This window comes from Protomyctophum bolini (assembly GCF_963924005.1).
Source record: "Protomyctophum bolini genome assembly, chromosome: 15".
NCBI lineage: Eukaryota > Metazoa > Chordata > Actinopteri > Myctophiformes > Myctophidae > Protomyctophum > Protomyctophum bolini.
Window position 1 is genome coordinate 37475555 of NC_137876.1, and position 27227 is coordinate 37502781.

At 43.3% G+C, this 27227-nt stretch overlaps 1 protein-coding gene across 1 annotated transcript; it reads left to right on the forward strand.

Moving 5' to 3' along the window:
• Positions 1-206: 206 nt before the first annotated feature.
• Positions 207-24308, forward strand: kcnk10b (potassium channel, subfamily K, member 10b; the record flags this gene model as incomplete). The annotated part of the gene is made up of 8 exons (XM_080784354.1): positions 207-261; positions 5774-6024; positions 6711-6875; positions 17379-17496; positions 18355-18515; positions 19092-19284; positions 20950-21092; positions 23658-24308. The coding sequence occupies 8 exons, from the start codon at positions 207-209 to the stop codon at positions 24306-24308; spliced, it is 1737 nt and encodes a 578-aa protein (XP_080640480.1).
• Between the last annotated feature and the right edge of the window lie 2919 nt (positions 24309-27227).

Consider the following 27227-nt stretch of genomic DNA (forward strand, 5'->3'; position numbering starts at 1 on the left):
ACGCCATGCTGAGAGGAGACGGCTAAATGAGACAATGAGCGTTCGAATTTCAATTCACCATTCAAGACATGAATTGTACAGAAGACACAAGAAAACAGCGCCGATGGTTCATGTAATGTTTCATGATTTGAATTAGTCGCCGGTAAATTTAGCCTTATATGCTACTTAACCCAGTGGATTGTTTATTGATAAGAACAACAATAGCCATGAAATTTCCACTAGAAACTCCAAGGAAACAAGTTAATTGGGACACAGAACAAGGTTGGTAAATATAGATTCATTTTGGCTCAAGGTTTATCATCATACATCTGCTAATTAAAACTTGCATGTAGACTTTGCCTCAGTCTCAGTCACTCAGTGCCTAAACATTTATATGTGTGACACTGACCTCTAGCAGCTCCCTGACAATATACAACGCGGGTTAATTGATAGTTTTACCGTGATATAAAAATTGTTTTTGTTTTGTTTTTTACAATGTTTTATGTATTTGTTTGTGTTCAAAATGTGTCCTTCAAGATTCCATGTAGGCCTATTTGCATGCATGCTTTCGTTGCGCAAAAAAGAACTGTATAAAGAAGACAAAGCGTCCGGGTAGGAATATAGGATATTTCGATCATCTCCATCCCTGTGGGTTCAGCTGCGATGGGCAGTGCTGCCAGGAGAGCGCGCCCCTTGTTAGGGAGAGGACAGCTGGAGAGATGCCCACCTCCGGAAATAACTGAACAGGGCAAAGAGCCAGAAATAAGACAACAGAAATTTACATTATACTAGGCTACTCTTAAATCTCTATAGAAGATATAAGATCGTGTGTTATTTATTAATTAAAAAAAATGCTAACAACATGGAGTTATGGTTGTCACGCAGTAGCCCATGGCTATATCCTGTGTTTAGACCACGTATTTTCCGCTGGTATCCAGAATAATATAACTGAATTATAGTTTTCAGTTATTATGCCAGGCTTGCCAGCTGTTTGAGCTGTTTGCTCAAGGTGTGAGAGGCAACACTCACTTAAGTGTTCCGGTTTGAACTGCTTAAACACTTGTCTTGATTGAATAGATAGACAGTGTGTGTGTGTGTGTGTGTGTGTGTGCGTGTGTGTGTGTGTGTGTGTGTGTGTGTGTGTGTGTGTGTGTGCGCGCGCGCGCGTGCGTACGTGTGTGCGTGTCTCACTTGTTCTTTAATGAAAAAATGAAAGAAAAACAACTTAATTTAATAACAAGGTTATCAGTCAGACATTCATCTGGTATGCATGGCAAGGCTTTAGGAGGTATACGTAGGCTACAGTAGCTCTTGCAGAGAGAGGACTGAGCCATGAGGCTGATCTATCTACTAAAAGCATTATGCTCTCTGCACAGACTTAATCTAATTGCCCAAAATCAATAAGTGGCTTCAGTGGTTTGAATACAATTTAAGACTAATGCAGCATATCTCATTGCTTTTGAAATGAAAACTCATCAATGCATGTTCCATGGTTTGGAATGAACAGTCTGTTTATTATAGGCTACAGCTGGTCCTTTGATTATGCATGCACATCTGGGCTGAAAACTGAAGAATGTGATAATGTAAATACAGTTGTCTGATGTCCTCTGTTGTGGTGTATGTTATTATTAGGGCAACCCATGGGGTTGATTTATTTGATTTCATTCAATTTCATTCAATTAAAGTTGAGTTGAAAAGCAATTAATGTCATTTGTTAGTCAGTCACTTGACCCAGTTCACATTTGCAATGGGAAAGTGTTTTATCAGTGAATGTACTAGAACGTCCATCAGAATTACAGTCCCCCATGCGCTAAAAATAGCTCCCTATGAGTCATGGTAGTTCAATGTGGCAATGTTGAATCTTCTTTTGTATCATGTATCATAATTGGTTTAATTGATTCAATTGTGATAGGGACCAAGCAGTGGAACAATGAGGAAACAGGAGTTGTGACTGAAAACACAGGCTTTTATTTGCCCCCAGTAATTTGCATATCTAGGCCTATAAAATAGGTAAATGAATAATCAATATAACTACAACTAATCAAATGTCAACTGAACAAACTAACCGTGGCCAAATCAAGTAACACGCAAGGGGCCAGCCCACCGGTAGGGACTTCTCCTAATAACAATGGTAACCCAAAGACAAGTTAAGAGACAATTACCAGAGTAACTCTTTTAGTGTTGAAATGTGTGCAAAAGCAAATAAACAGATTCCAAATCAAACAAACTGTGGAATGTAAATTGGGATATAATGTGTGGCTGTGGTGATCAAGATATTTGTCTGTCGAGCTGGGGGATATATCGATATATCAATAATGTGACATGAGACAATATCATCTGGAAATGTGGTTGTCGTAATATCGTTTATTGTATTACTTGTGCAAGCAGAGCGCACAAGTACTGCAATTGGCTGGGGATGTAGGCCTATGATATGTATGTCGATGTCCTCCCAACAGCCAATAAGGGACCACCGTTCAGGTGATGTATAACTAAGGTACGTTTCAAGGTTGGTATAAGGTCAATAACGGGTCTAAAGGATTTAGAATAGCAGAGAGCTCTATAGGACTCAGACTTTGTGTGCCCGGATCCTTCTGTTTTTATCTATGTCCTGATCCCATTTTTTATCCGTGTGAGCACCTTTTTATTGCGAACGCAGTGAGCACTTACTATGAGACCTAGCAGATCATGTCTGTGTGTGTGTGTCTGTGTCTGTCTGTGTGTCTGTCTGTCCCGCTTTTGTGCCCATATATGGAGCTGAGTGATTTGTGTCACCATGACTCAGCCATAACCATATAAGGAGTCCCCAAAACAGCTATGTTAGTTAGTTAGTTAGTTTCATTTATTGTCCACGTGTGGAAATTCATCTTCTCTATACGTCCAAAACCCAAATATGTACGAGCTGCGTTCGCTTCCCGCGTTTGCACGTCTTACTGGTCATTATCACATCTTGCTATCTCTATTGAGCACCTGGTTAGTTCCTCTTCTTTCTCCAAAGTGCATTTCTAGTTATGATTATGATGATGATAGTTATCATGGATTGTGTTATAATATGATCAACCGTAGGTCGCAGATTACTATGAACACGACACTGACCTCATCAAACCCTGGATAGCCATAAATGGAGAACACTGGATCATCAACTAGATCTGCATATATGGAGCCGGCCTGCGACTCTACATCTTGAGCCCCCCCTCTAAAACGAGATGAGGCATCTCAAGGGGTTATCCTTTACCTGTACACCCTGTACACTCAAGACACGCTCCATATATGGCCAGTACAGAATGCATTCCATATGTTGATCTGACCCCCCATGCCAGAGCGCCGGCCCAGCAGTCTGCTGTCACCCAGGCAGATGCGTGCACGTGACCTCGCCCATGGGCCCATGGGCGTCTTACTGGTTATTATTATTAATATTATTATTACCAGTAAGACTCTTGCCTGAGGGCGAGAAGCGACCTGGCCATATATGGAGCGTGTCTTGAGTGTACAGGGTTTGATGAGGTCAGAACAGGTCAGCTCCATATATGGAGATCTAAGGGTGGCAGCGGTGGCAGTGTCTTGAGTGTACAGGGTTTGATGAGGGCCCAGGTAAGGCCGGGCCTTAATTTCTGGGCCTGTTGAGAACTCTAGTTTTCGCCGGCTGCTTGCACAAATAACTTTGGGGCAGGCCCATCTAGAGTTTACTTTAAATGGACAGGTATCAGTCAAAAGTCATTCCTGAAGAAGATCCCAGAAACGTTGAATTAATAAACCTGTGGAGCTGAGTTTTTCTTTACCAGTGTTGCGGACTCTATTTCTTTCTCTCATCAGTCAAAAGGGGACATCGAAGAGGAAGGATGGATGGGTAAGGATCAACATAATGGATTGTCAGAACAGGTTCTGACATATATCCATACTAATATTGATGACATCAGGGATCTCCATATATGGGCTTAATTACGACAGCAGATCGCATTTACTATGATATGATCCCTGATTTACTATCATCCCTAATGATGTCATAGTGATGTCACAAGACCTATGTCATAGTGATGTCACGAAACCTGGGCACAGTATGGGGGCTTTCACCATGTATGGGGATTTTGTGTGACAAGGCTTTCCCCATGTATGGGGATTTTGAGTGTCAAAAACAAGATTTCATTGTTAAATGCGACCTTCGGTCGCAATAACCTGCATTTCAATTTCCCCTCTCGAAATATTCTTATCATTATTTAAATATCTTGTGAAAGCAGCCATTATTATCTCCAGAATAGCATCAAATTATATCAAGGTATTTGGACGAAAATATTTTGTCAAATAGCCCTAACAAGATTTATAGCTCCCGTAAGAGGTGAATCACAGACTTCCTGGATGTCCTTGACTCATCAGAGTGGGGGGTGTATGGGGGGCTGTGACTTGTTCTTTGTGAGTGCTGCTTTTTACACTTTCACATATCAGATGGTTAAACCTGTTGTTTACCCTGGCCTCAACTAAACCTGCTTACCCTCAATTAACCCCCCTCCCTCCCCCAGTTATTGGGCTGCATCATTGTTGGCCACATTTCACCCACAGTCTATCTCCATTGGCAGAAAGTGCTTATCTTAATTAAAACACTGGTGACAACTCGCAGGCTCTGAATAGCTTATAGAATGCTTTAGAGGATCTATATTTGGCTGCCTCCTTGGTGCTGTCCCCCACCTTGGATGACCTATGCCAGCTTGCATGCATTTATTTCACAGGCCATTTCAGAAAGTGGCACTTACCCCACTCTATGGTCTATTAGAGAGATTGCATCCTGGTTTCCTATGATATAGAGAAAGATTTTAAGTGTCATGTTTTTATGGGCCCGAAGCTTTGTACTCTTGTCATGAGAAACACGATGCAAAATGAAAAGAAACTTAAACAGACAGGTTTTCTTTTTTTTTTTTTTTTACAGTTTCAGAGTTGAATTATCAGCCAGGATTTACTTTGTAGACTGGGGAATATAATATTACCTCCAAGCTAAGGACAGAGGGGCTGCAATTGACGAGACTAATGGCTTTCATCATTTGCCTGCTGGCATGTAGACATTTCCATATCTCCTATAAGGTACTGTATGGGGAGGGTTGGACAAAAAACACAATTCAATGTCAATACTGTCGGTGTATAATACATGTCTTTAAAGAGTCAAATTCACATAGCAGTTTGATAATAGTTTGTTCCCCTTCTCCCCCTCCATCTCATATCCCCTACTGTTTGCTCTTAAGGAGAGTGTTTTTAAGGGGCGCTATAGCGTCTCCAACGTCTGGCTTTCAGAAATGACGTCATATGGCAGCAGCGACGGTTCCAGAAAATTGTGACTGGGGAGACTATGGGGGGCTGGCTATTCAGAGCGAGGGCTAATGAACTTTGGTTTACATTGAAGTCAATCAATTGGGTTTGTGTGGGGCGTATATCTATTCTACGTCCGAGCATAGACATGGTAACGCCCCGCTTGCCTCTGATTGACCTACCGACACTGCCCGTCTTGCCTGTCCTCTGAGATGCAAGGGTACTCTGTGGTGTACCCTTGCCCTCTTTAACCCTATCCATACCCTGTATTGGATAGCGTGTCCGGACCGTCCGGTCTAGTCAAGGAACTTGACCCCTACTTATTCCGGATGCCCAAATTTAGTTGAAGTTGAGCAAATCGACATGTTACGTCATGATGATGTACGATGATAAGAGCGCCCCTCACTTCACACGGGTGTGATTTTTGTTTTTCAATATCATTGACTTCCAGCGCGAAGGATTGGCCCACATTCACCACCATCTGTCTCCCTCTGTCTTCTCCTAGTGGCGGTTCAGAGCAACATGGTGCCTCCCAAGAAGGTCCAGGCTGGCGCGGTGAAGTCCAGCCTGGTCCAGGCCAGCGTGGCGACCATGCAGAACCCCACGGGCTGTGACCCAAAGGCCAACGGTCACTGCCCGCTGCCACGCCTATCCATCTCCTCCCGGTCGGCCAGCCTGGTGGCCAGCATGGACACCAGCTACGATAGCACAGCCACCATGCTCCACTCAGTGATGAAGTGGAAGACGGTGCTGAAGGTCAGTGGTGGAAAGCAACTAAGTACATTTATTCAAGTAGGCTACTGTATTTAAATAACATTTTGAGGTGCTTTTACTTTTAGTATTGCCAATTTGCAATTTCCAATACTTTTACTTCACTACATTTATTTGAAAACTTCAGTTACTATAGTTACTTTGTAGATTATTATTACAAAACATACCGTAACCACTTTCATCCCTATACATTTTGGCCATTTGAAAATAGCCAATCTACAAGCTCACAGCTGTGAGCTTGTAGATCTGTTATTAAAAAAAATATTTGTAGCCTATACATTTGAAAACTTGAAAGAAACCGGACATTCTGCATAATGAGTACTTTTACTTTTGGTATTTTAAGTACATTTTGATGCCAATACCTTTGTCAATTTACTTGAGTGGACTTTTACTTGTAACAGAGTATATCTACAGTATATTGCAGTATTTCCTACTAATACTTTTAACCCATTCTGGACGGGAACCCGTTATGGTGTTTTAACTAAGCATTATTTAGCTATTGAAAAATAGCCGATCTACAAGCTCATAGCGCCCCACCGAGTGGCGCGCTACGAGCTTGTAGGTCTGCTATTTTTGAAAAAGCCTGAAAATGTGGCACAAATCTTTGAATATATATTCTTTCAGAAGACTTTTTATTTAAAGTGTGAGTACTTTCTTTACCACTGCTGAAGGTGTCCGTGGTGGTGGTGCTCTACCTGGTGGGCGGAGGTCTGGCGTTCATGGCCCTGGAGCAGCCATTCGAGAGGGACCAGAAGACCAGCATCACCATGGAGAAGGCCTCCTTTCTACACAGGCATCACTGCGTCAGCCCCAACGAGCTGGAGTCCATCATTAAGGTGAGAGGCGTTGCGGAGGAAAGATTAGCTAATGGGGGAAAACTGTGAATGTTCATTCATAACAGACATAGAAGCAGATTTCCCATTTCTTGTGTTCTCCTTTGAGCAGCACTGTCAACTATGAGTTACGTGAGTACACACGAGTAAACATGTTATGACTACCATCAGATTAATCTGTTCTTCTATTCATTGCTTTGTTTTTTTGGACAACGAGAGGGCCTGTAGTAATGTTACTTCCAGGTCTTATTTTAACCTCTTTCAACATGGTTGAAAGAGGTCCTCATTTTGGGCATGTTTTAAAAAATGTTCATAAATAGCATGAAGCAGTCGTACGACAACAGGGTGTAGAAAAATAAAAATCAGACCCGTCTGAAGTGAGTGGTACTGTACTGTACTGTACTGTACTGTACTGTACTGTACTTCACAGCCAGGGATACATCACTAGATGCATCGTCATCTTCTTTACTGTAGTTCGTACATCATTCATCGTACATCTCTCTGTCGGGACTCTCGGGAGAGAGAGACAACGGACATGAAGCGTTCAGATTGCAGCTTTAAATGGATGGTATAGTGGCGGGATACACACAAGAATGACAACGTGCACCACACAGCTTTCTATCATGCAAAACTGAGTAGGCTTTTGTTGCATTATTTGCATGCCGACTCCACAGCTTGTTACTTTAAAGTGTAATGCTGTTGACATTTACATTTGCATTAATAATACGAATCGAACTGGTCATTAGTGCCATTCCCGCTGTTGATGAGTCACCAATGCAATTTATAGAGACTTTTACACCATAAGGACACACACACACACACACACACACACACACACACACAGCTACTTGCCCCTGGGTTAGTCCACTATTTGCTGTACAGTTATTGATGTTTAAATGTCATCTGTTGGCTTACAGGCAAGTACATCTTTCAATAGCTATAGCACAATAAGTCTTTCAGGGTCTCCATAGAGATCGCAGTATCTTTAATGCTCAGTGACACTGCAGTAAACAGCGTTATTATGTAACCGAGCAAGTAATCATAGCGAAATGGGCATTTCTACTGAAGATACTAAAATATCTGTAGTCTATAGTATCTGTGTTACTATAGTGTAGGATTTTGGCTCTGTGTGGATTTTAACAAAAGTTAAATCCAGAACAAAACAAAAGCTCCAACAATGAACACCAGTACATGGAGATATATTTACATTCAGAAAATAATAGATTTAGAAGTGTAAAGATGTGATTTTCTCGTTTACGTTTGTAGTAAACTGGGGTTGCAATTGTAAATTGGCATTTGAATTACCATGAAATGTAGGTATATTATTTTAATCTAAAAGATCAATCCTACATTATAAATGTGTACTATATATAAATGTATATACAATTATAAATGTAATCCAGAGTGGTATTTTCTACAACCCACATAATATAGAGGCTAATGGTCTCAGTGGCAATATTCTTTTATAAGAAACCGAGGAAGTTATGTCTTAGTTATGTCTGATACCAATTGTCTGATACCTATTAATGGCATCTTCAGTCACAATTCAGGATTTTAAGATGGCCCATATTTACTAACAGTTGCTGCAAAAATGTGGATGGAAACTAAAAATATAATTAAACAGCATACAGTATGTATAAATCAGAGAAGCTTCCAATCAGGTTCTAGGAGGAACCTTGGATAATGGACCTGTCGCTGAACCATACCAGAACCTCTGATAATGCACCTGTCGCTGAACCCATACCAGAACCTTGGATAATGGACCTGTCGCTGAACCCATACCAGAACCTTGGATAATGGACCTGTCGCTGAACCCATACCAGAGATGATTGGATGAACCTTGGATAATGGACCTGTCGCTGAACCCATACCAGAGATGATTGGATGAACCTTGGATAATGGACCTGTCGCTGAACCCATACCAGAGATGATTGGATGAACCTTGGATAATGGACCTGTCGCTGAACCCATACCAGAGATGATTGGATGAACCTTGGATAATGGACCTGTCGCTGAACCCATACCAGAGATGATTGGATGAACCTTGGATAATGGACCTGTCGCTGAACCCATACCAGAGATGATTGACAACCATAAACAATGACCTCTATACGTAGACATCGATTTAATTTGTCTGACACATTCAATCTCTGCAAGGTCCCACAAAATCCTTCCAACTTATCACCTATCTGATCCAGGCGCCGTGTAAATTTGCCAATAACAGGCAAGGGAAATCACGTATTTTACTGTAGCGTTTCACAGTATCATTTTGCAATGTCACCACTCACCTATAAAGCTTCAGCACGGCGAGGGTTCACACAGCACTGTGATATCACCTGACATGAGTTAAGGATCAAGGTCAGTACATCAAGCTGACATGTACAGCTGGAAGCGGAATTGGAAAATTATTTGAGATATGACCATGAGCTTTAATGGGCAAGGTGTGAAGTTGTTTCGTGACAGAAATGAACTGGACAGAGATCAGTGCAGGCTTTCTCAAATGCCGGGTCCTTGTGATAACTGTTTGTGGATTCATGCTGCTGCACACAGGTTGCACCACAAAGATAGCAAAGGGAATATTTTTATGTTTTTCTTGAACAGTTTATCATACCAGGAACGAATATGGATATGGAGTTCGCGAAAGTGAAAAGTGGAGTAACCAGATAACCCCTATGAGAGAAGCTGCAGTGTCTGTGGCATTTGCTCTGGTGTGCTCCGGGTGGTGGTGGAGGCGGGGTGTTGGTATGGACGGGTACAAACCAACCCTGCTGTGCACAATTTGATGCCAGATTTTGAAGTCATTCTGCATCTGTGTCTCTAATTTCTCTACACTCACCTCCATTCATTCAGTCTTTTTTCCCCATTCTGTTATTTCTTTCCTTCCCTCACCATGATCAACTTCTGAGTCATATAACGTCTATCACAGGTTTGTTAAAAAAAATAATCAGTGTCAGTATTTCCACTGAATGATAGTGTAAAATAAATACCTTTAGTCCGGTTTGCCCAGGATCCACTGGGAATCAATTATTCATTACAGCAGCAGTTGTAGTAAGAGCAGTTGAGTCTCCTGCATGGATAGATGTTCAGATTCTGTCAGCAGTGGCACAGCTGAATTAATAAAATGGCATTCATAACACAGTAAAATCATATGTTTTAATTGAAATCGGAGTGTACAAATGGTACCAAATGAACACAAACAAACCCACAAACTTAAAGGGACACTTCACCCTTTTTGCAAAAAAATGTATGTTAATGACGTTTAGAAGCTTTAGATCACTTTCCTGGGGGTCTTTATGTGTGTAATATGTGGTTTTAGATATTTTAGATTGTAGCAGTGAGCCTGTTGTCTCTGATGTCATGGACACTGGGCTCACTTCCTTCCTGGACTACATGTTGTCTCAGTAAGACAGCTCTCCCCCCTATCCACAAGGAGGAGCAGTGCACCAAATAATTATGGGAATTGTAGTCCAGGAAGGTAGTGAGACCAGTGTCATGATATCAGAGACAACAGGCTCACTGCTACAATCTAAAATATCTAAAACCACATATTACACACATAAATACCCCCAGGAAAGTGATCTAAAGCTTCTAAACGTCATTAACATATATTTTTTTGCAAAAAGGGTGAAGTGTCCCTTTAAGTGTAACCGGTGACACTTGTACACTCTCCAGAGTTCAATACTGAGGATTTTACTGTGTATAGCCTTCAACCACAGAAGACAAGCAACGTTACATGCTCACACTAAAAGCTAAACACTTTTGTGCTGTCTTGAGAAATCACCCACAGGCCATACAGTGTTTTACACTTTTACAAGCACTCTATCAAAGACGGTTAGTCCTGTCACACAGTGGCAGGTCTCTAAAGCACACTGGAGGATGGAGACAGCAAGAGAAAGGGTGACTCATTCTTGTCAAGACTTGACAACATTTAGGTTGTGTGTGTGTGTGTGTGTGTGTGTGTGTGTGTGTGTGTGTGTGCGCGCGCGTGCGTGCATGTGTGTTTCAATATCAGCAGTGTCCCACTGTCCACCCACCCACAGTGCGTCTGCCAATACAGTAAAGTTAATTGGCTGTTCTCACTGTACTGCTGATATGACTCAGACTGTGGCACAATGTGAAGCCATGTCATCATGTTTTGGTTTTTGATGAGTCACTTAGGGCTAAAGCGGGGATGGGAATATTGAATTTGAGTCCATCAATAATGCAAAAAGCCACCCCATAATCATCATCATCTGCAGTGTCAAACAATGTAATGTCTATTCACAGCCATATAAAACAAAGGGATATTTCTAAAATCTTATGTGAATCTAACATGGTTAAAATGGAGTTTGAAGTTACAATGGGTTTGTATAGGAAGGGGGCTGGGCAGCTAAAATAAGTATCAAATATCTAAATACTGAATTGAGCAACTTAAAAACTGTCTTTAGGGTGTTCACAGAAGCCTGAGTAGATGATAAAGTGACGAAAGTTTTTTTTAAAGTGAAATATCGCTTTAATAATAATAACATATTGAATCAATGCGTGAAACATGTCAGACCACCAGTATTGTCCTTTAAGATTTCTGAATCGTAGAACCACGACCTTGACACTGGTGTGCTGAATTTGTGCTAGTAAATTCACTTTACTATCTGGTCTGCCCTGTCCAGTGTCCTCTCATATTGTGGTGCTGGTGTAGCACCTTTTGAGGTTATCCTAAAGTTGTCTTTTTTCTGTCCCTTGGGACCATGTTGTCATGTATGCATCATGGATGATGAAGGACCTGTTGGGAGATGGGAATGACTGAGCCAACATGCATGCGCACGCACGCGCACACACACACACACACACACACACACACACACACACACACACACACACACACACACACACAATTAATTTCTATTTCCTGACCCACTGTGATGGAACTGAGGTTCCAGTCTTCTAAAAGTATCTTAATCCGTTTCGCCAATAAGAATAATTCTGCCAGGTTAAGTAGAGATGAAATTTACTCAGGAGAACAAAAAGGACAGGTGTTCATTTTCATACTGATTGTGTTTAGTCTGGATGTGCTGAAACAGAGATAGAAATAAGCTAGGCATTTGATGGCTTGTCGGCCAGGGTTTCCACATTACACTGAGTGCCTTTTCATGATGGACTGGGCTGTAATTCAATGACTTGAAATCATAATGGGCTGCTAGAATGTTTTGGAAGGGGTAGTAGGAGGTCATCTAGCTGGGTCCATTTGTCCAAACAGAATTGACTGTATCATAGTTATGCTAGGGAGAAATATGTTGAAATATGAAAGAGGCAAACGTTGTCAAGGTAGGTCTAATACTTAATCAAACATCTCCATTATTTGTCAGTAGGCTTTTTAAGTCTAAGGAGAAGGATAATGCTTGGTGCAGCCATATCTGGCTGGAGACCACAAATGGATAGTAGGCACTCCATTAGGGAGCTTAGGGAACTGGTGTACAAACTAGTATGGTCAAATATTTTGCCTTTGTTCCATTTCCAAATATTTATTCATAGGTTAAAGGAGGAAAGTCAATACCACTCAGTAATGTCCAGAGACCGAGAGGGTATTAGGTATACTGTTCAGAGCATAATACCGTAACCCGGTGCAGAGGGTGAGGAACTGAGTGAGGCTTCCTGCTCGGCTGGGTGAGGTCACCTAGCATAGCGTGGAGAGCCACAGCAAGTTAATCTGGTCTCAACGGGCACGGTGGCACAGTTGGTAGTGCTGTCGCCTCACAGCTAGAAGGTCCTGGTTTCGATTCCCGCTGGGGACGCTGTGGGCACTGGCGGCGTGTTCCCTCCTCCACGTCATCAGTGCCCATACCCGAGGCGGGGGTTGGCGATAGGGCCTTTCTGTGTGGAGTTTGCATGTTCTCCCCGTGTCCCCTAGGGTAGATACCCTCACAAAAACATGCCGTAATCCTGGTCTCTAAAACTACCTCCCCCTGGCCAGCCGGGGCGCCTGATGGAGGGGAAAGGAACTGGTCGGAATAATGTGTCCCTTCCACGCGCTACGTCCGGCCGGGGAAATTCCCCTCTGTCAGGTGAAAAGAAGCAGCTTGGACTCCTCATGCATAGAAGGAGGCATGAGGTCAGTCCGCTGCCCCCCCAGGTTGGCAGAGGAAGTGTAGCGCCCAGGATTACATTAGATAATTGGCACTGCAGGTGAAATGAAAACTGGGTTACAAAATCGTGGGATAAAATTTTTAAGAAAAAGAAAAATCTGGTCTCTAATGATCCTGCGGCTGCAATGCGGTATGACACTGCACTATATGCCAGAGCACTTATAGTAAGGGCATTTTATCAGGTATTTGACCAATCTGGGAACTAAATCGTTACCAAGAAACTTCTTCACCAATGTGTTTCTAAAGTTGTCTAATAACATTGAATGTCCGCATGTCCCCCCGCTTCGGATCTTCGGTGTGTCGGAAAAGCGTGCGCACCCCCATTATAAGAGGTTTACTTAAAAAAAAGAATACAAGGCAAACAAATTGTCATCTTCACATGGCAACAGGAATGTGATTTTGTGGGCCTGGCACATCATTAATGCAGCATGATGTTGAGGTGAGAAGAAAGACAAAAATAGATCTCCTCATGAAGTACAAGACACAGGGAATATTCATGGATCTCTCTTCTGGCTCAGGAATGAGGTTATTTTGCATTCATTTCATAATTACCACTTTGATATTGTATGTACAAAACAGCTGTAATTGGCTAAATTTAGAAACAGATTTTAAGAACAGCCTCATTAGGGAGGATGATTCTGGACCAACATGCATATTTATGAGAAGGCATGTGCCATGATGTGAAGTGATATGTAGCAATGGTACAAAATGTGTGTCAGGAAGGTTGAAAGTATTTAACAATGGGCAAGCGAGTGCCACACAAATTGTTTGCCCAAATCAGAATATCCTACATTTACACCCATAATCAAAAAAACATGTCGGTAATAGTACTGAAGTTTTATATTTTAACTATATGGGCCCATATAGTGTCCCTGTTCTGGGCTTAATTGTCATAATAGACGAACATTCACCAAAAATAGCCAATTTACAAGCTGGAGGAGATTTGATGTAGAGGGAAAAAGGAGGGGACCAAGTATAGACCCCTGGGGGACACCAGTCAACAATATATATGGTTTAAGTGGTTAAACCCTGTCCCATGAAATGTCTTCACATCAAATCAGCAATATTGAAAAGAAAATGATTTCAGACCAAATAATAAAACCCAGCTGCATGTTGTTTGAAAGGGCCCATTTGTCACGGTGTGTCAGGTGAGGACCCAGAAGCAGAACCAAGCAGGCAAACTGATGTAGTCCAATATATTTATTAACATAAACTCACAGTAAAGTGTAGCAGGACAAACACAGTAACAATGAATTATAATCTGACAAGGGAACACTGAACACAGGGAGGTTTATAAAGACTAGACACAGGTGCAACAGAACAACAATCAACACTGGGATTGGCTGGGAAACTAACAGGACACAGGTGGAGTAATCACAGGAAGGTGAGACAAGACAGGCAGAACAGTAACTAGGGAAAACAGGAAACACTAGGACAAGACTACATAATAAAAGTATACAACAGACTGATAACGTGACAGTACCTCCCCCCAAGGAATGGATCCCAGACATTCCAACAAAAAAAAAATCCCAGAATACTGAGTAGGGTGGGTGGAGGGGAGTCGGACGGAGGGAAACAGGGGCACAAAACTAACAAAAGACTGGCAGGACTGAAACATCACAAAAGACCAGATCTACAAGTTTTACAAAACACTGTACGGCTAAGGGCAGGGTAGAACAAAAAGTTACACAGAAAGGCAGGTGGGGAGACACGCAGACAAGCACACAGACAAACAGACAGGCACAAACTGAGACAAACCAAGAGACAAACAAATAAACTGACAAACGGACAGACAGGCAGACAAACATGCAGTCAGACACAACAGGTGGGTAAACAGATTAGGGGGACTAAAACACTGGGGAGCAGACAAACGCACAAGCATACTGGCAGACAGACACGCAGACATACAAACCGGGACACAGGTAGACAGAACGACAGGTAGAGTGGCCAAAGGACTATCCGGCGGACCAAAATAACCACTCACAGGATTACATTGTTCAGAGCGGGGTCGAGGGGGCTGGGAACCCAAAGTTGCTGAAGCCCCTGGCAGAAAGTTAACGGGGGGCAGCGGCAGAGCCTCAGTGGAGGCGGGCTGCAGCGGCGGAGCCTCAGTGGAGGCGGGCTGCAGCGGCGGAGCCTCAGTGGAGGCGGGCTGCAGCGGCGGAGCCTCAGTGGAGGCGGGCTGCAGCGGCGGGACGTCAGACGAGGCGAGCTGCAGCGGCGGGGCCTCAGTGGATGCGATCTGCAGCGGCGGGACCTCAGACGAGGCGAGCTGCAGCGGCGGGGCCTCAGACGAGGCGGGCTGCAGCGGCGGGGCCTCAGACGAGGCGAACTGCAGCGGCGGGGCCTCAGACGAGGCGAGCTGCAGCAGCGGGGCCTCAGACGAGGCGGGCTGCAGCGGCGGGGCCTCAGACGAGGCGAACTGCAGCAGCGGGGCCTCAGACGAGGCGGGCTGCAGCGGCGGGGCCTCAGACGAGGCGAGCTGCAGCAGCGGGGCCTCAGTGGAGGCGAGCTGCAGCGGCGGAGCCTCTGTGGCGCTGAGCTCTGGCAGTGTGTCGCTGTGTGCCAGCGACGGCCTCTGGGACGGCGGTGGCCGCGTCTCGGCGTCGCTGGGCGGCGGTGGCCGCGTCTCGGCGTCGCTGGGCGGCGGTGGCCGGGTCTCGGCGTCGCTGGGCGGCGGTGGCCGCGTCTCGGCGTCGCTGGGCGGCGGTGGCCGCGTCTCGGCGACACTGGGCAGTGAGGAGTGTTGACGTCGTCGAGAGCCATGGCGACCACGCCCCCTCCCCCGGTTCCCCCTGAAGATGGCCAAGCGAGTCCCAATGAAAGGATCCAAAGCTGAAGCCGTCTCAGCATCGGCTGGCTCAGGGAACACAGAGTCAACAGGGGCAGGTTCAGGACAGACGGGCTGGAGGCCTACAGACCCCAGCCTGATTGACTGGATTGCAGGCTGGTGAGCAGGTAGGGAAGCAGACTGAGGAGCAGGTTGGGAAGCAGGCTGGTGAGCAGGTTTGGATGCAGGGCAAGCTGGAGTGACAGGCTTGTTGGATAGCAAAGATGCCAATAAAGTTCTTAATTGCCTGGCTGTTCCATCCACCAGATGAGCCAATTGTGGAAACCTTTTCATAAAACAAAAAGTCTCTTTCAAGGCCAACCTGAGAGCCATCCTTTGCTGCTGAACACAAGTCGTCTCTTTAACCGCATTGACATAGCTGTCGATAACTTGCAAGTCCTCATCGATCTGCTGAAGTTCTGCTGGGTCCATGTTGGTCAGATTATACTGTCACGGTGTGTCAGGTGAGGACCCAGAAGCAGAACCAAGCAGGCAAACTGATGTAGTCCAATATATTTATTAACATAAACTCACAGTAAAGTGTAGCAGGACAAACACAGTAACAATGAATTATAATCTGACAAGGGAACACTGAACACAGGGAGGTTTATAAAGACTAGACACAGGTGCAACAGAACAACAATCAACACTGGGATTGGCTGGGAAACTAACAGGACACAGGTGGAGTAATCACAGGAAGGTGAGACAAGACAGGCAGAACAGTAACTAGGGAAAACAGGAAACACTAGGACAAGACTACATAATAAAAGTATACAACAGACTGATAACGTGACACCATTAGCCGTGAATTTGCTCTGAGAATGTGATATAAGGATTGAGATTTTTATAGAAACACTACAGACCACATGAAGGGAGCAGAATGGGTGCAATAATGCAGCTAATGTGGAGCGACAGGGCAGGGGAATTAAGAACAGCGATACAGACTCAAAACTCAAAGAGATGAGAACTAAAGGTCCTTCAGCAGCAGGTGACTGTCCCATATGACCAGTGTGCACGCACGCACACACACATTCCTCACATTCCTCTCCTTTTCCTTCAACCGCTTAACCTTCCACCTTCAATGTTGTCTTTTGTTCCCCTGTGACCTTGCAGCTTGATCGGAGAGGTAGATAACCACGGCCCATCCATCAAGTCACATCCCCTTACATAACAAAAGGCACACGCGCACACACACACACACACACACACACACACACACACACACACACACACACACACACACACAGTGATTTACTGCACTCTCTTCGCACTGTGGTTTTATGGTGTGTGCTATAAAGGCAGACACGTGTTTTTGTTGTCATCAGCTGAGCTGGCATGCAAGCCATTGAATGCCTTACTGTACTAGACCAATACCTACAAATTAGGTATTGGCAAAATATAATGTGCAGATGCTTCTATTCTCACTCTCCATTGTATAAAAAATAATTTGCTCTTCCATCATATCATTTGTTCACCTAATGCCATGTCAACGATTAGGCCCACTGTTTCTGTCTTCCACAAGTAAAATAGAACAATCTACTGCGTTCCCCTTTTCAGCACGCCATTGACGCTGTGAGTGCGGGAGTGAGTCCCCTCGGTGAAACATCTAACAACTCCAGTTACTGGGACCTGGGAAGTGCCTTCTTCTTCGCCGGGACGGTGATCACAACCATAGGTATAGCACAAATAGAACCTTAATATCTTTCTTATCTCAATAACCGTAAACTTCTTTTGTCATTGGCCACCGTCCACGCGGAGGTCAGAGCACATGGGCCGATCCACAGAATAACAGAGTCTCTTCCTGGTTTTTAGACAACTGGGATAAAGCTGTGTCGGCCAGAAAACAGGAAACGCTTTGCCGACGCAGCTTTTTCCTGCGTGGGTGCAGCTTCATTTCCATCCACCAGCTGTCTAAAAACCAGGAAGAGACTCCTGGCGCGAGCGGCTTTTTGTCGCGTATATCTGGGTGTACTGTAAAGGTTCACATGACGCTTGTACTTCACGAGTGTCACGGCGAAACCTAATTCAGCCTGTTTTTTGGGACTGCAAACGTGTACATAAACGTTCAGGTTTCAAATATAAAGTGCTCACCCCGGGGCCACAGATATTATACATTTCTTGGACCGGCTGTTAGCACCCGTGCATTCTGCGTCGGTGCGTTGTTTCATGAAAAGCATTTTTATCCGAGCAGTTTTTTTAGGTTTTCAGCTACGCGCCCCGGCCCCCTATCGGTTGGGAGGTGTGTTGCACTCCGATACACTGATACACTCTGAAGGTGTGTTCGAGCCAGTAGGCTCCAATCAAGCCTGCTGGCTCAATTGCATTCGAGTGATAAGCAAATGGGTGGGATCATTCTAAAACTGTGCCGTGTGATCCGGTTTAGAAAAAAGGGGGGAAGGTTCCGGTCGTGGGTTCCGGCCGCCAGATGAACCGCTCCAGACCGCATCAGAAAACCAACTAGAAAAAGTGCTCCTCCTGGTGTTTTTCTTTTACCATCCTCCAATCTTTCTCGCTCTTTTTCTTCTCTGGACAGGTTATGGAAACATATCCCCAAGCACAGAGGGTGGAAAGATCTTCTGCATCCTGTATGCCATATTTGGCATCCCACTCTTTGGTTTCTTGTTAGCAGGGATTGGTGACCAGCTGGGGACCATCTTTGTGAAGAGTATCTTGAGAGTAGAGAAAATCTGCAGGGTGAGTTGCCACTTGCCAGCGTTGCATTGTAGGCTATTGTTATTGTTGTGAATGTCAATGTCAAGTTTATAAAAAGGCACCAATATATGAGCTCCCACAGTGACAAACAAGGGAATTAGAGCCTTTTATCTGGGCCACTGTTCAGGTATCTGACTCTAACCCTGACTCTTTGAGAATAGATATAGATTATGTGCGTCTGATTTGTTGTCGGGCCACCAGGTGTGTATGATGGTGATGGCATAGGGACGTAGCTGATGGAACTGAAATCCTGTCAGTCAGGGGAATGAGAAACTTGACAGAGCAGAATGAGCTCTATCCAAGGGCCCTATTCACACCACAAACATTTCAGCAGTATGGGTTTCTGTGACAAAGATTTGCTCAATTAGGTCATCCCAAGTGGATTTCTATTCAAGTTGGCTTTCTCATTGTTCATTAGGAGTATGCGTGTTTCATTTTAACAAGCTCTTAGTATGAGTGACTTCTCCTAATTTCATTTCATCCAGCTCCCAGTTTTTTTCCCGTCTTTGCTTCCTGACCGTATACTTCTCGTAACTTGTGCCGTTTCGATTTGCTCAGCAAAAACACAGACAGATTAGCCAGACCAAGATCAGAGTGACGTCCACCATAATGTTCATCCTGGCTGGCTGCATCGTCTTCGTCACCATCCCAGCTATAATCTTCAAACACATCGAGGGCTGGACCACGCTGGAGGCCATTTACTTTGTTGTCATCACCCTCACCACTATTGGAATAGGAGACTACGTGGCAGGTAAATAGGCATGCTGCATGACATACTGCATAATATAACATATTGCAAAAAAGTAATAAGATATGTTACAATATTACATTCTGTGCCAAGTAATGTAGTAACTGGTTCTTGCCAATACAATGAGACCGTTTGGGAATTAAACTTCTATGATTTATGGACTAAACACACTTGTATAGTATGTGAACAACTACACAGGCTTGTATCGGTGCGCCTATACTGTAGCCCATGGCTTTGCTGGGTGTGCTGCTTGTTATGCATTTAAAGTACTTCAAAACTTTGCAGCATTGAGCCATCTCTCTCTCTCTTCTGGCAGTGTGTTTGTATAGCCCAGAGGCCAGAGCCAAGGTCTCTCTGCATGCTATAAAGGGGGGAGACAGTTATAAATATGAAATTATGTGAAAACACCTGCTGATCAATTAACCATGGCAATAATGCCATGAGTCACTCACTCATTACCATCACCAGCAGAGTCTAAATCACATAACCTTTACCACAGTCACCCATGGGGCTGGGACTGCAGGTCCCATAATAGCCCATGGCAAAAATCCTAACAAACAACTTAAATGTGGGAAAAGTGAAAGATTGCAAGATTGGTTCAATGTGCAATGAGGAGCAAAATGTAGGCGGAGAACAAAGGACATGTTTTCCCTTTTATAAAACTAGAGTGGTGCCCGTTGGACACTGGCCTACTTGGAACGATGAAAGTTGGAAATGCATGCCCCACCCAGATATTATGTCTGTGTCCCTTTTATGCCCATATATGGAGTTCTTTGTCAGGCATGCCCAAATATGGAGTTTATGCAGATGTCAGAACAGATCTTTGTCAGGCATGCCCAAATATGGAGTCTGGCCCGGCAGAGACCTTTTGAGGCGGTTCTGGACAACCGTGTGTCCGACCAACTCAACACCATGCACTGCACTCCCTGTGGGAGTGTGGAACGTGTGTCGAATTTTAAGTCGGTGGGGAGAACGGTTCTCGAGTTACGTCGATTACAGACATACAGACATAGTTACTGTAGATAGAACCAGTAAGACGTGCAAACACGGGAAGCGAACGCAGCTCGTACATATTTGGGTTTTTTAAAGATTTATTTTTAAGTTATTCTTTTTTTAAGTTCAGTAATTTTTAAGCCATAACCATATAAAGAGTCCCCAAAGCAGCTATACGTCCAAATATGGAGTGTGTTGCATCAATCACAAACAAATCACTCAGCTCCATATATGGGCACAAAGGGGGGGGGACACGGACACACACACACACACACACACAGACAGACAGACATGATCTGCTAGGTCTCATAGTAAGTGCTCACTGCATTCGCAAAAATATTTAATGGAGTTGAAGCATTTTGTACTTTACTCTAAGGCAAATTCCTCCCATGGGAGACAAATAAAGAGAACTTTGAACTTTCTCTTTGAGGGTTCGTTCCAAACTACCAAAGACCAACAAAGTGCAAACTTTGTAGGAACAAATCGGTGAAATTATTTCCATACAATCTACAACATTTAGCAGTTATGTTGTATGTTTTTATGGACGAGTCTATACAAATAATCCTATCATATCACAGTACACTAATCCCATGTGGATCATGAGATCCACACAATTCAAAATGTATATAATCAAACCTGTAGTGACAGCCCAATTTATTTGTCCTCATCCCACAGGAGGGAACCGCAAGATCAAGTACATGAAGTGGTACAAGCCTCTGGTATGGTTCTGGATCTTGGTGGGTTTGGCGTACTTCGCAGCGGTCCTGAGCATGATTGGAGACTGGCTCCGCGTTCTGTCCAAGAAGACTAAAGTGGAGGTGGGGTACATTCAATTACAACGTCCGTCATTACATTAGAGTAACGGTAAAGAAAAGGTCACTTAGTTGCAACCTCCCCTCTTACCCCGCCTTCATTGTCTGCCATCTAGTTGTCTTCTCTAGCGTACGTCCCAAGCGTTAGACAGAGAGAGGCCTAGACAAATGACAGTGACATATTGATTTTCAACTTCAAATTACGGCATACAACAGACACAATACACAGATACCCAGCCCAGGTAAAAAAACAACTGCTAAAATAACACTACATGATAAAACTATATAATAACTAGAACTGAACTCTGTCGAGTGCCTACTTGCTTGTTGCACACTAGTAGGCCATAGCCTACTAGTGCGCAAGCAGAGCGTGCAAGTACTGTCGACCGCTACAAACTGTCAAATCTCAGCTTCTCTGTGAAGGAACGTTTGAAATGTTGAATTATTAGGTTTAGCTATTCGCTACCTACCTACTTTATGCATGTAAAAAAGTAGTATTATGAAGTATGGTACAAGTTTCTATCTATAAAAGAAATACAGTTTTATCGATTTATAATTATTCTGAATCCCTTTGTAGTTTCTCAAAGAAAAATAAATCATCAATATCCGATGAAAAAAAAGGTATATAAACTGAAATAAAATATGTTATCACGTATACAGTATAATTTTTTATTTGAAATTGTCAATTGCTTTAAATTTACTTAATCTTGGACTATAGTGATATTAATACTAAATGCCTCTGTGTATATGTATATGTAATTTGTAAGTTGATTAGCGGTATACTGTGGTTACTTTGCGCCACTTTTTGATGCGTATGCACCGTCCCAGCATATGACGTCAAGGTATAACTAGCTAGTTATACCAGTTATACCCTGACGTCATGGGACGGTGTGTACGCATCAAAAGTCGTCCTGGGCGAAACTAGTACTTGAGCGCTCTGCTTGCGCAAGCAGGATTGATATTTATATCAATGCTTGATGAATTCTAATATATTCTAATTCTAATATAAAAAAAGAGTGTTGCACATAGAATGTTTTGTGCATACAAAGTTTTATGCAGATCGCTGCATGTAAAGACATGACTTGGCCTGTTATAGCTCCACCATGAGGCTTATTTGAAAAAAGTCAAGTGGCATTGCTTCCTTAGCTTAGTGGGATTTGGGAATATGCGTGCAGTTTCACTGCACTCGGGCCCTGCGTTCATGATTTGCAGCATTTTGTACAAAACGAGCCAGTCTTGAAAACTTTGGAAGGCAATCTTAGCCAATCAGTGTAGAATCTGAGAAATCCAACAGACTCGTTGTGATCACATGACTACAGAGATCATGTGTACTGATTTGCGTGAGATTTGGATGAAATCTGTGTGACTAATGTGTAGAAATCGGCCTCATGGTGGGTGGCACTATAACTGGGAAAATGTTTTTCCATGGCCTCTAGTCTAGGGAGTGCATACAAAGTTGTACACAGATGCAGTTATAGTTAAAATCAGGAATTGGCCTGTTATAGCACCACCGTGAGGCTGATTTGGAAAAAAAAGTAAGTGACATGTCATCCTCGGCCTAGTGGACATGTACACAATTAATTTCAGGGAAATTAGATACTGTGATTGTGACCGACGACGAAGCCAATCTTAGCCAATCAGGCTGGAATATGGAAAATGGTGCAGATCCATGTTGATCACATGACTATGGATAGCGTATACTGAATTGCGTGATGTATGGATAAAATGTGTACGAGTATTCTACATAAATGTGTTTTGGCAAAATCGGCCTCATGGTGGCGCTATAACAGGCCGTTTGGGGCAGAGGGTCATCATTGGCATCCAGGGAGTGTGTGTGCAAAGTTTGGCATCAACCCGGGTTAACGAAGAGAGATTAGCTGGTAACGGGCGGCGGGCGGACACACACACACGTGCGCGCGCAAAGCAATAACGGATATAGGCCCCGAAAATAAAGTGGAATACAATTGTAATACAACTTTTTGGGGGGCCTATACATACCAGTCAAGTGTAGGCATGGAACATCCAGAGATACACACACACACACAACATTTGATTAAAAAGAAAAATTAGTTTTTGGCATACTGTAGTCACCATTATGCATTATAGAACTAAATTAGATAAGTATAAATAGTGCATACACACACACACACGGACGGACGGAGTGTAGAACATACTCTCTCCCCATGCCTTCGGCCTGGTGTAGACAATAATTAAAAGCATAATAAATAAAAATCCATATGGAGCTATGTGTGTATTCTCAAATACGTGAACACTATTTATAGACTGTACCTGAAAAAAGATTTACAAGAGTTGTGATATGCATCTGTAATAATAATACAAACAGTATTACTAAAGGCCTATTCATACTCAAGTTTTCATTGATGAGGTGACCTCATCACCTAAAACTGGATTATGAATAGTAATTCCATTATTATTGGCATTGTTATACTGCAGCATTGGTAGCCTACTGTAAAAAGAGATGGTCTTTTTACTTTGTAGCTCTAGTTGTCGTGGCACTTTATTTGCATAAATTCATGCAGATTACTCTGTTGTAATGCCATATTTCAACAGGTTGGGGAGTTCAAGGCTCATGCGGCTGAGTGGCAAGCGAATGTACGCGCCGAGTTCCGTGAAACCCGTCGCCGGCTCAGTGTGGAGGTTCACGACAAGCTCCAGCGGGCCGCCACCATCCGCAGCATGGAGCGCCGCCAGCTGGGCCTAGAGCAGCGAGCCCACTCCCTGGATATGTTGTCCCCAGAAAAGAGGGTTGCGTTTGCCAGCCTGGACACCGGCCCCTTCAAGACTTCCTCCCAGGAGAGCATCAATTCCAAGCTGAATAACCTGAGGCTGAAGGGGGCTGGCGAGCCATCGCCCGAGGAGAATGTCTTTAGCCTGCGCTTTGGATCCCTCAGCAAGCTGGCCAGGCGCAGCAAGAACCGAGAGCTGAGGAGGAACATTCCTGAGGATGTGCGGCGGGCGTGTGAGGCCATGGAGAACGGAGGCACCTTGCTGGGGGAGAGCGGCACGGAAGAAGAGGAAGGCGAGGCTGAGGGAAATGGACAAGGGAAGCTGGGGAACACCAGTCTGACAAATCTGTCACAGTATGCCACAGAGCGCACCAAACTCAATGGCTTTCTACCAGTACCATCTGAAGAGCAGAGAGAGAGAGACAATACCTCAGAAGGGAGAGACCTGCAGTCACATGCACATTTGGATGTGTAGAGAGAGACACAATGTAAGATACATAGAGAGAGCATGGTCCTGCAATGTCTTGCAATGTGCCTTTCTGTGCCCTATACACTTTTGGGATTGCCCAGAGCAAAGTTCATGGTCACTGTGCCATAATCATAGGAGTATATATTGCCAAAAATGAATGAAAGACAGAAGAATAGAGGTGAAATACCAATACCTCATTACTTGGATCATACTGTGCTGTTCACTACCATACAGGTATATTTAAAAAATATATACTTTCCTCCTCTCAAAGGACATCTCTTGCCAGCACCCCACCTTCTTTTGCCTCTAGTGGTTTGAATGAAACACATCTGGGCAAAGACTGTTTTGTGGGAGCTGACATATCCAATTACTCCTACATTATGTGACTATGCTGCATTATAATAGCTCCTATTAAACTATTCACCTTGATTGTGCATGGAAATTCTGACACAGACCTGCTGCTCTGTAGTCATTACTGAAATAAATTAACTTGAAAGCTTGGAGTAATGTAATAGCTGTACAACTGTTGGTTTTTCAACATGAAATGTACTGCTCTACTACATACTTATTGGTATTGTTCACCAGAAGCAGGAGAGGAAGTTTCTGATATGATTTAAAGGTGATGGAATCCACAACTGTCACTGTTAATCACCTTGGCTTTCATTGCGTGATTGACTGATTGTTAGCTTCATTGAAGTTCTGAAGATCTTTTGGCTGTGAGTCTAGTAGTTTAAAAAAAAACAATTACATTAAGAATGTGATGCAGTTTTTTGTTGAATTCATCAAGCATGTTTTTCATCTTTGTATTGCATTTTATATCATCCCTAGTCCCTACACTTAATTTTACTTTTCATGCAATGGAAAAAGGAAATGGGATTTTAAATGATTGTGTGTGTGTGTGTGTGTGTGTGTGTGTGTGTGTGTGTGTGTGTGTGTGCACTACACAGTCATGTATTCACAAGTATACACTCACTTCAGGAACACTCCTCATCGAAGGTAAAATGTATGTTGTCTGTTCACCTTGGAATGTGTTATTTTCTATACTCAATTAATAGAGTTATAATCAGCAGTGCGACACGTCAAATGACAGGCATAAAATATCACAGAACAAGGGTTACGAAGGTAAGTGGTTAAATGACTGATTTATAGCATCTCAATTATGAAAACAGGTACTAATACTGCTAACCAATGTCTACTACAAAGAAAATGGCTTGCAATAAACACATTTCTAACAGTGAATTCTGATCATGTAGATATTGGATGTACATGTAACCTGTGCTTCTAATATTAATGACATTAATGACATCATTAACAACATGACCTTGAAGAGTTTATTTTGTGGAAGGAAAAAAACATTAATTGTAGTGAGTGCCTTTTCTGGGAATAAATATTGCAAATACATTGTTTGTACTTGTCTGTTGCTTTATTACAGTACATATACTGTAGGCCTATACAATAATCCCATCAACATATTCTAGTTGAAATCCAACTGCAACAATTACTTGAAATCCATTTGTTAATACTTAATATATGACTAACCTACAAAACTGAAATTTAACCTGCTCTCCATGCCAACTACTGTGGAGATGTTGAGCTCAAATCTAAAGGAATGCGTTAGTTGTTACAAGAGTACAGGCTTCAGAAGTATCTTATCACTTCATGATAGATTAAAAATCACACCCATATGAACTGAGTGGTGCAGCTCCCCCCCACCTCTCTCTCTCTCTCATTAGCAGGCAAAATTGCAGCACTATCCCCCTCTGTTTCTGGCGCCCCCCTACTGGTACCCTATAGTCATATACTCATGCTCATGGCCACATAGCCACATACAGTAGGCACATAGAAAGTCACGGACATTGCTGGTTGTAGGAGTGGAGTGGTTGCACCACTCAAAAACTAGATGAACAGGTCTCCACCAGGGCAGGTCAGGTTGTGGCCTCCTGCTATAACAGGCCAATGTGAAAAGGGTGCCATTTCTTCTTACACCTTGGATGGAAATTGGATGATTTGAGGCATTTTGTGCCAAAAATGTGTTTTGCTAAAATTCACCTGTTGGTGGCGCTATAACAGGCCAATGTGAAAAGGGTGGGATATATTCCTCAGCCTAGTAGGAAAGTCACGTAAAGATTTTCACGTAAATTGCACGCTGCGTTCATGATTTGAGGCTGTTCAAAACTGGCCGCAATCCTGCCAACTTTGAAAGCCAATGTTAGATAATTAGGATGGAATATGAAATATCGGACAGATCCGGCTTGAACACATGAATATAGACAGGGCTGCACACAACTCGTTTGGTCTAGTACTCAGAGGAGCACCTGGAGGAGTTTCTTGGTGCTCCTAAAATGCGGCGACCCGTCTGGCCGGATGGATAAAAGAGGGATGAATAACTTAACAATAACAAAACGATATTTATTGGATGAGTGGGGAGTCAATTGCAACTCTAGATTTAGCCCTAGAATGGCTCTTGTTGTAGATTCATCCCATTATTAAAAAAAATCTAAATTTGCTAAAATCTAGGTCCATGTGTGGTCCAGCCCTATGGAATGCATATTCTAATAAAAACAACTTAATACTTCCTAAGGATAATATGAGCATCAAAGCAATATTTAGATTTTTTATTATTTTGTATTTAAATAACCGATCTACTAGCTCACAACGTGTTGCGACACGTTGTGAGCTTGCAGATCAGCTTTTTTTTTTTTTTAACATGCGACACATCGTACGGCGAAGCATACATCAGGCTTCCCATTTGTTTTTGGCTGAGGCGACGTAGTCAGACAGTCAGACACACATGGCTCCTCGGTGCAAAAATAAACAGTGTACACTACCCGACTTTACGATAATAAGGGACAGTATGTCGAGACACGGTGTTCATGTTGGGCAGCAGCAGTGCCAGTCCGCAATGCTTTAAACTCTTCCCACTCC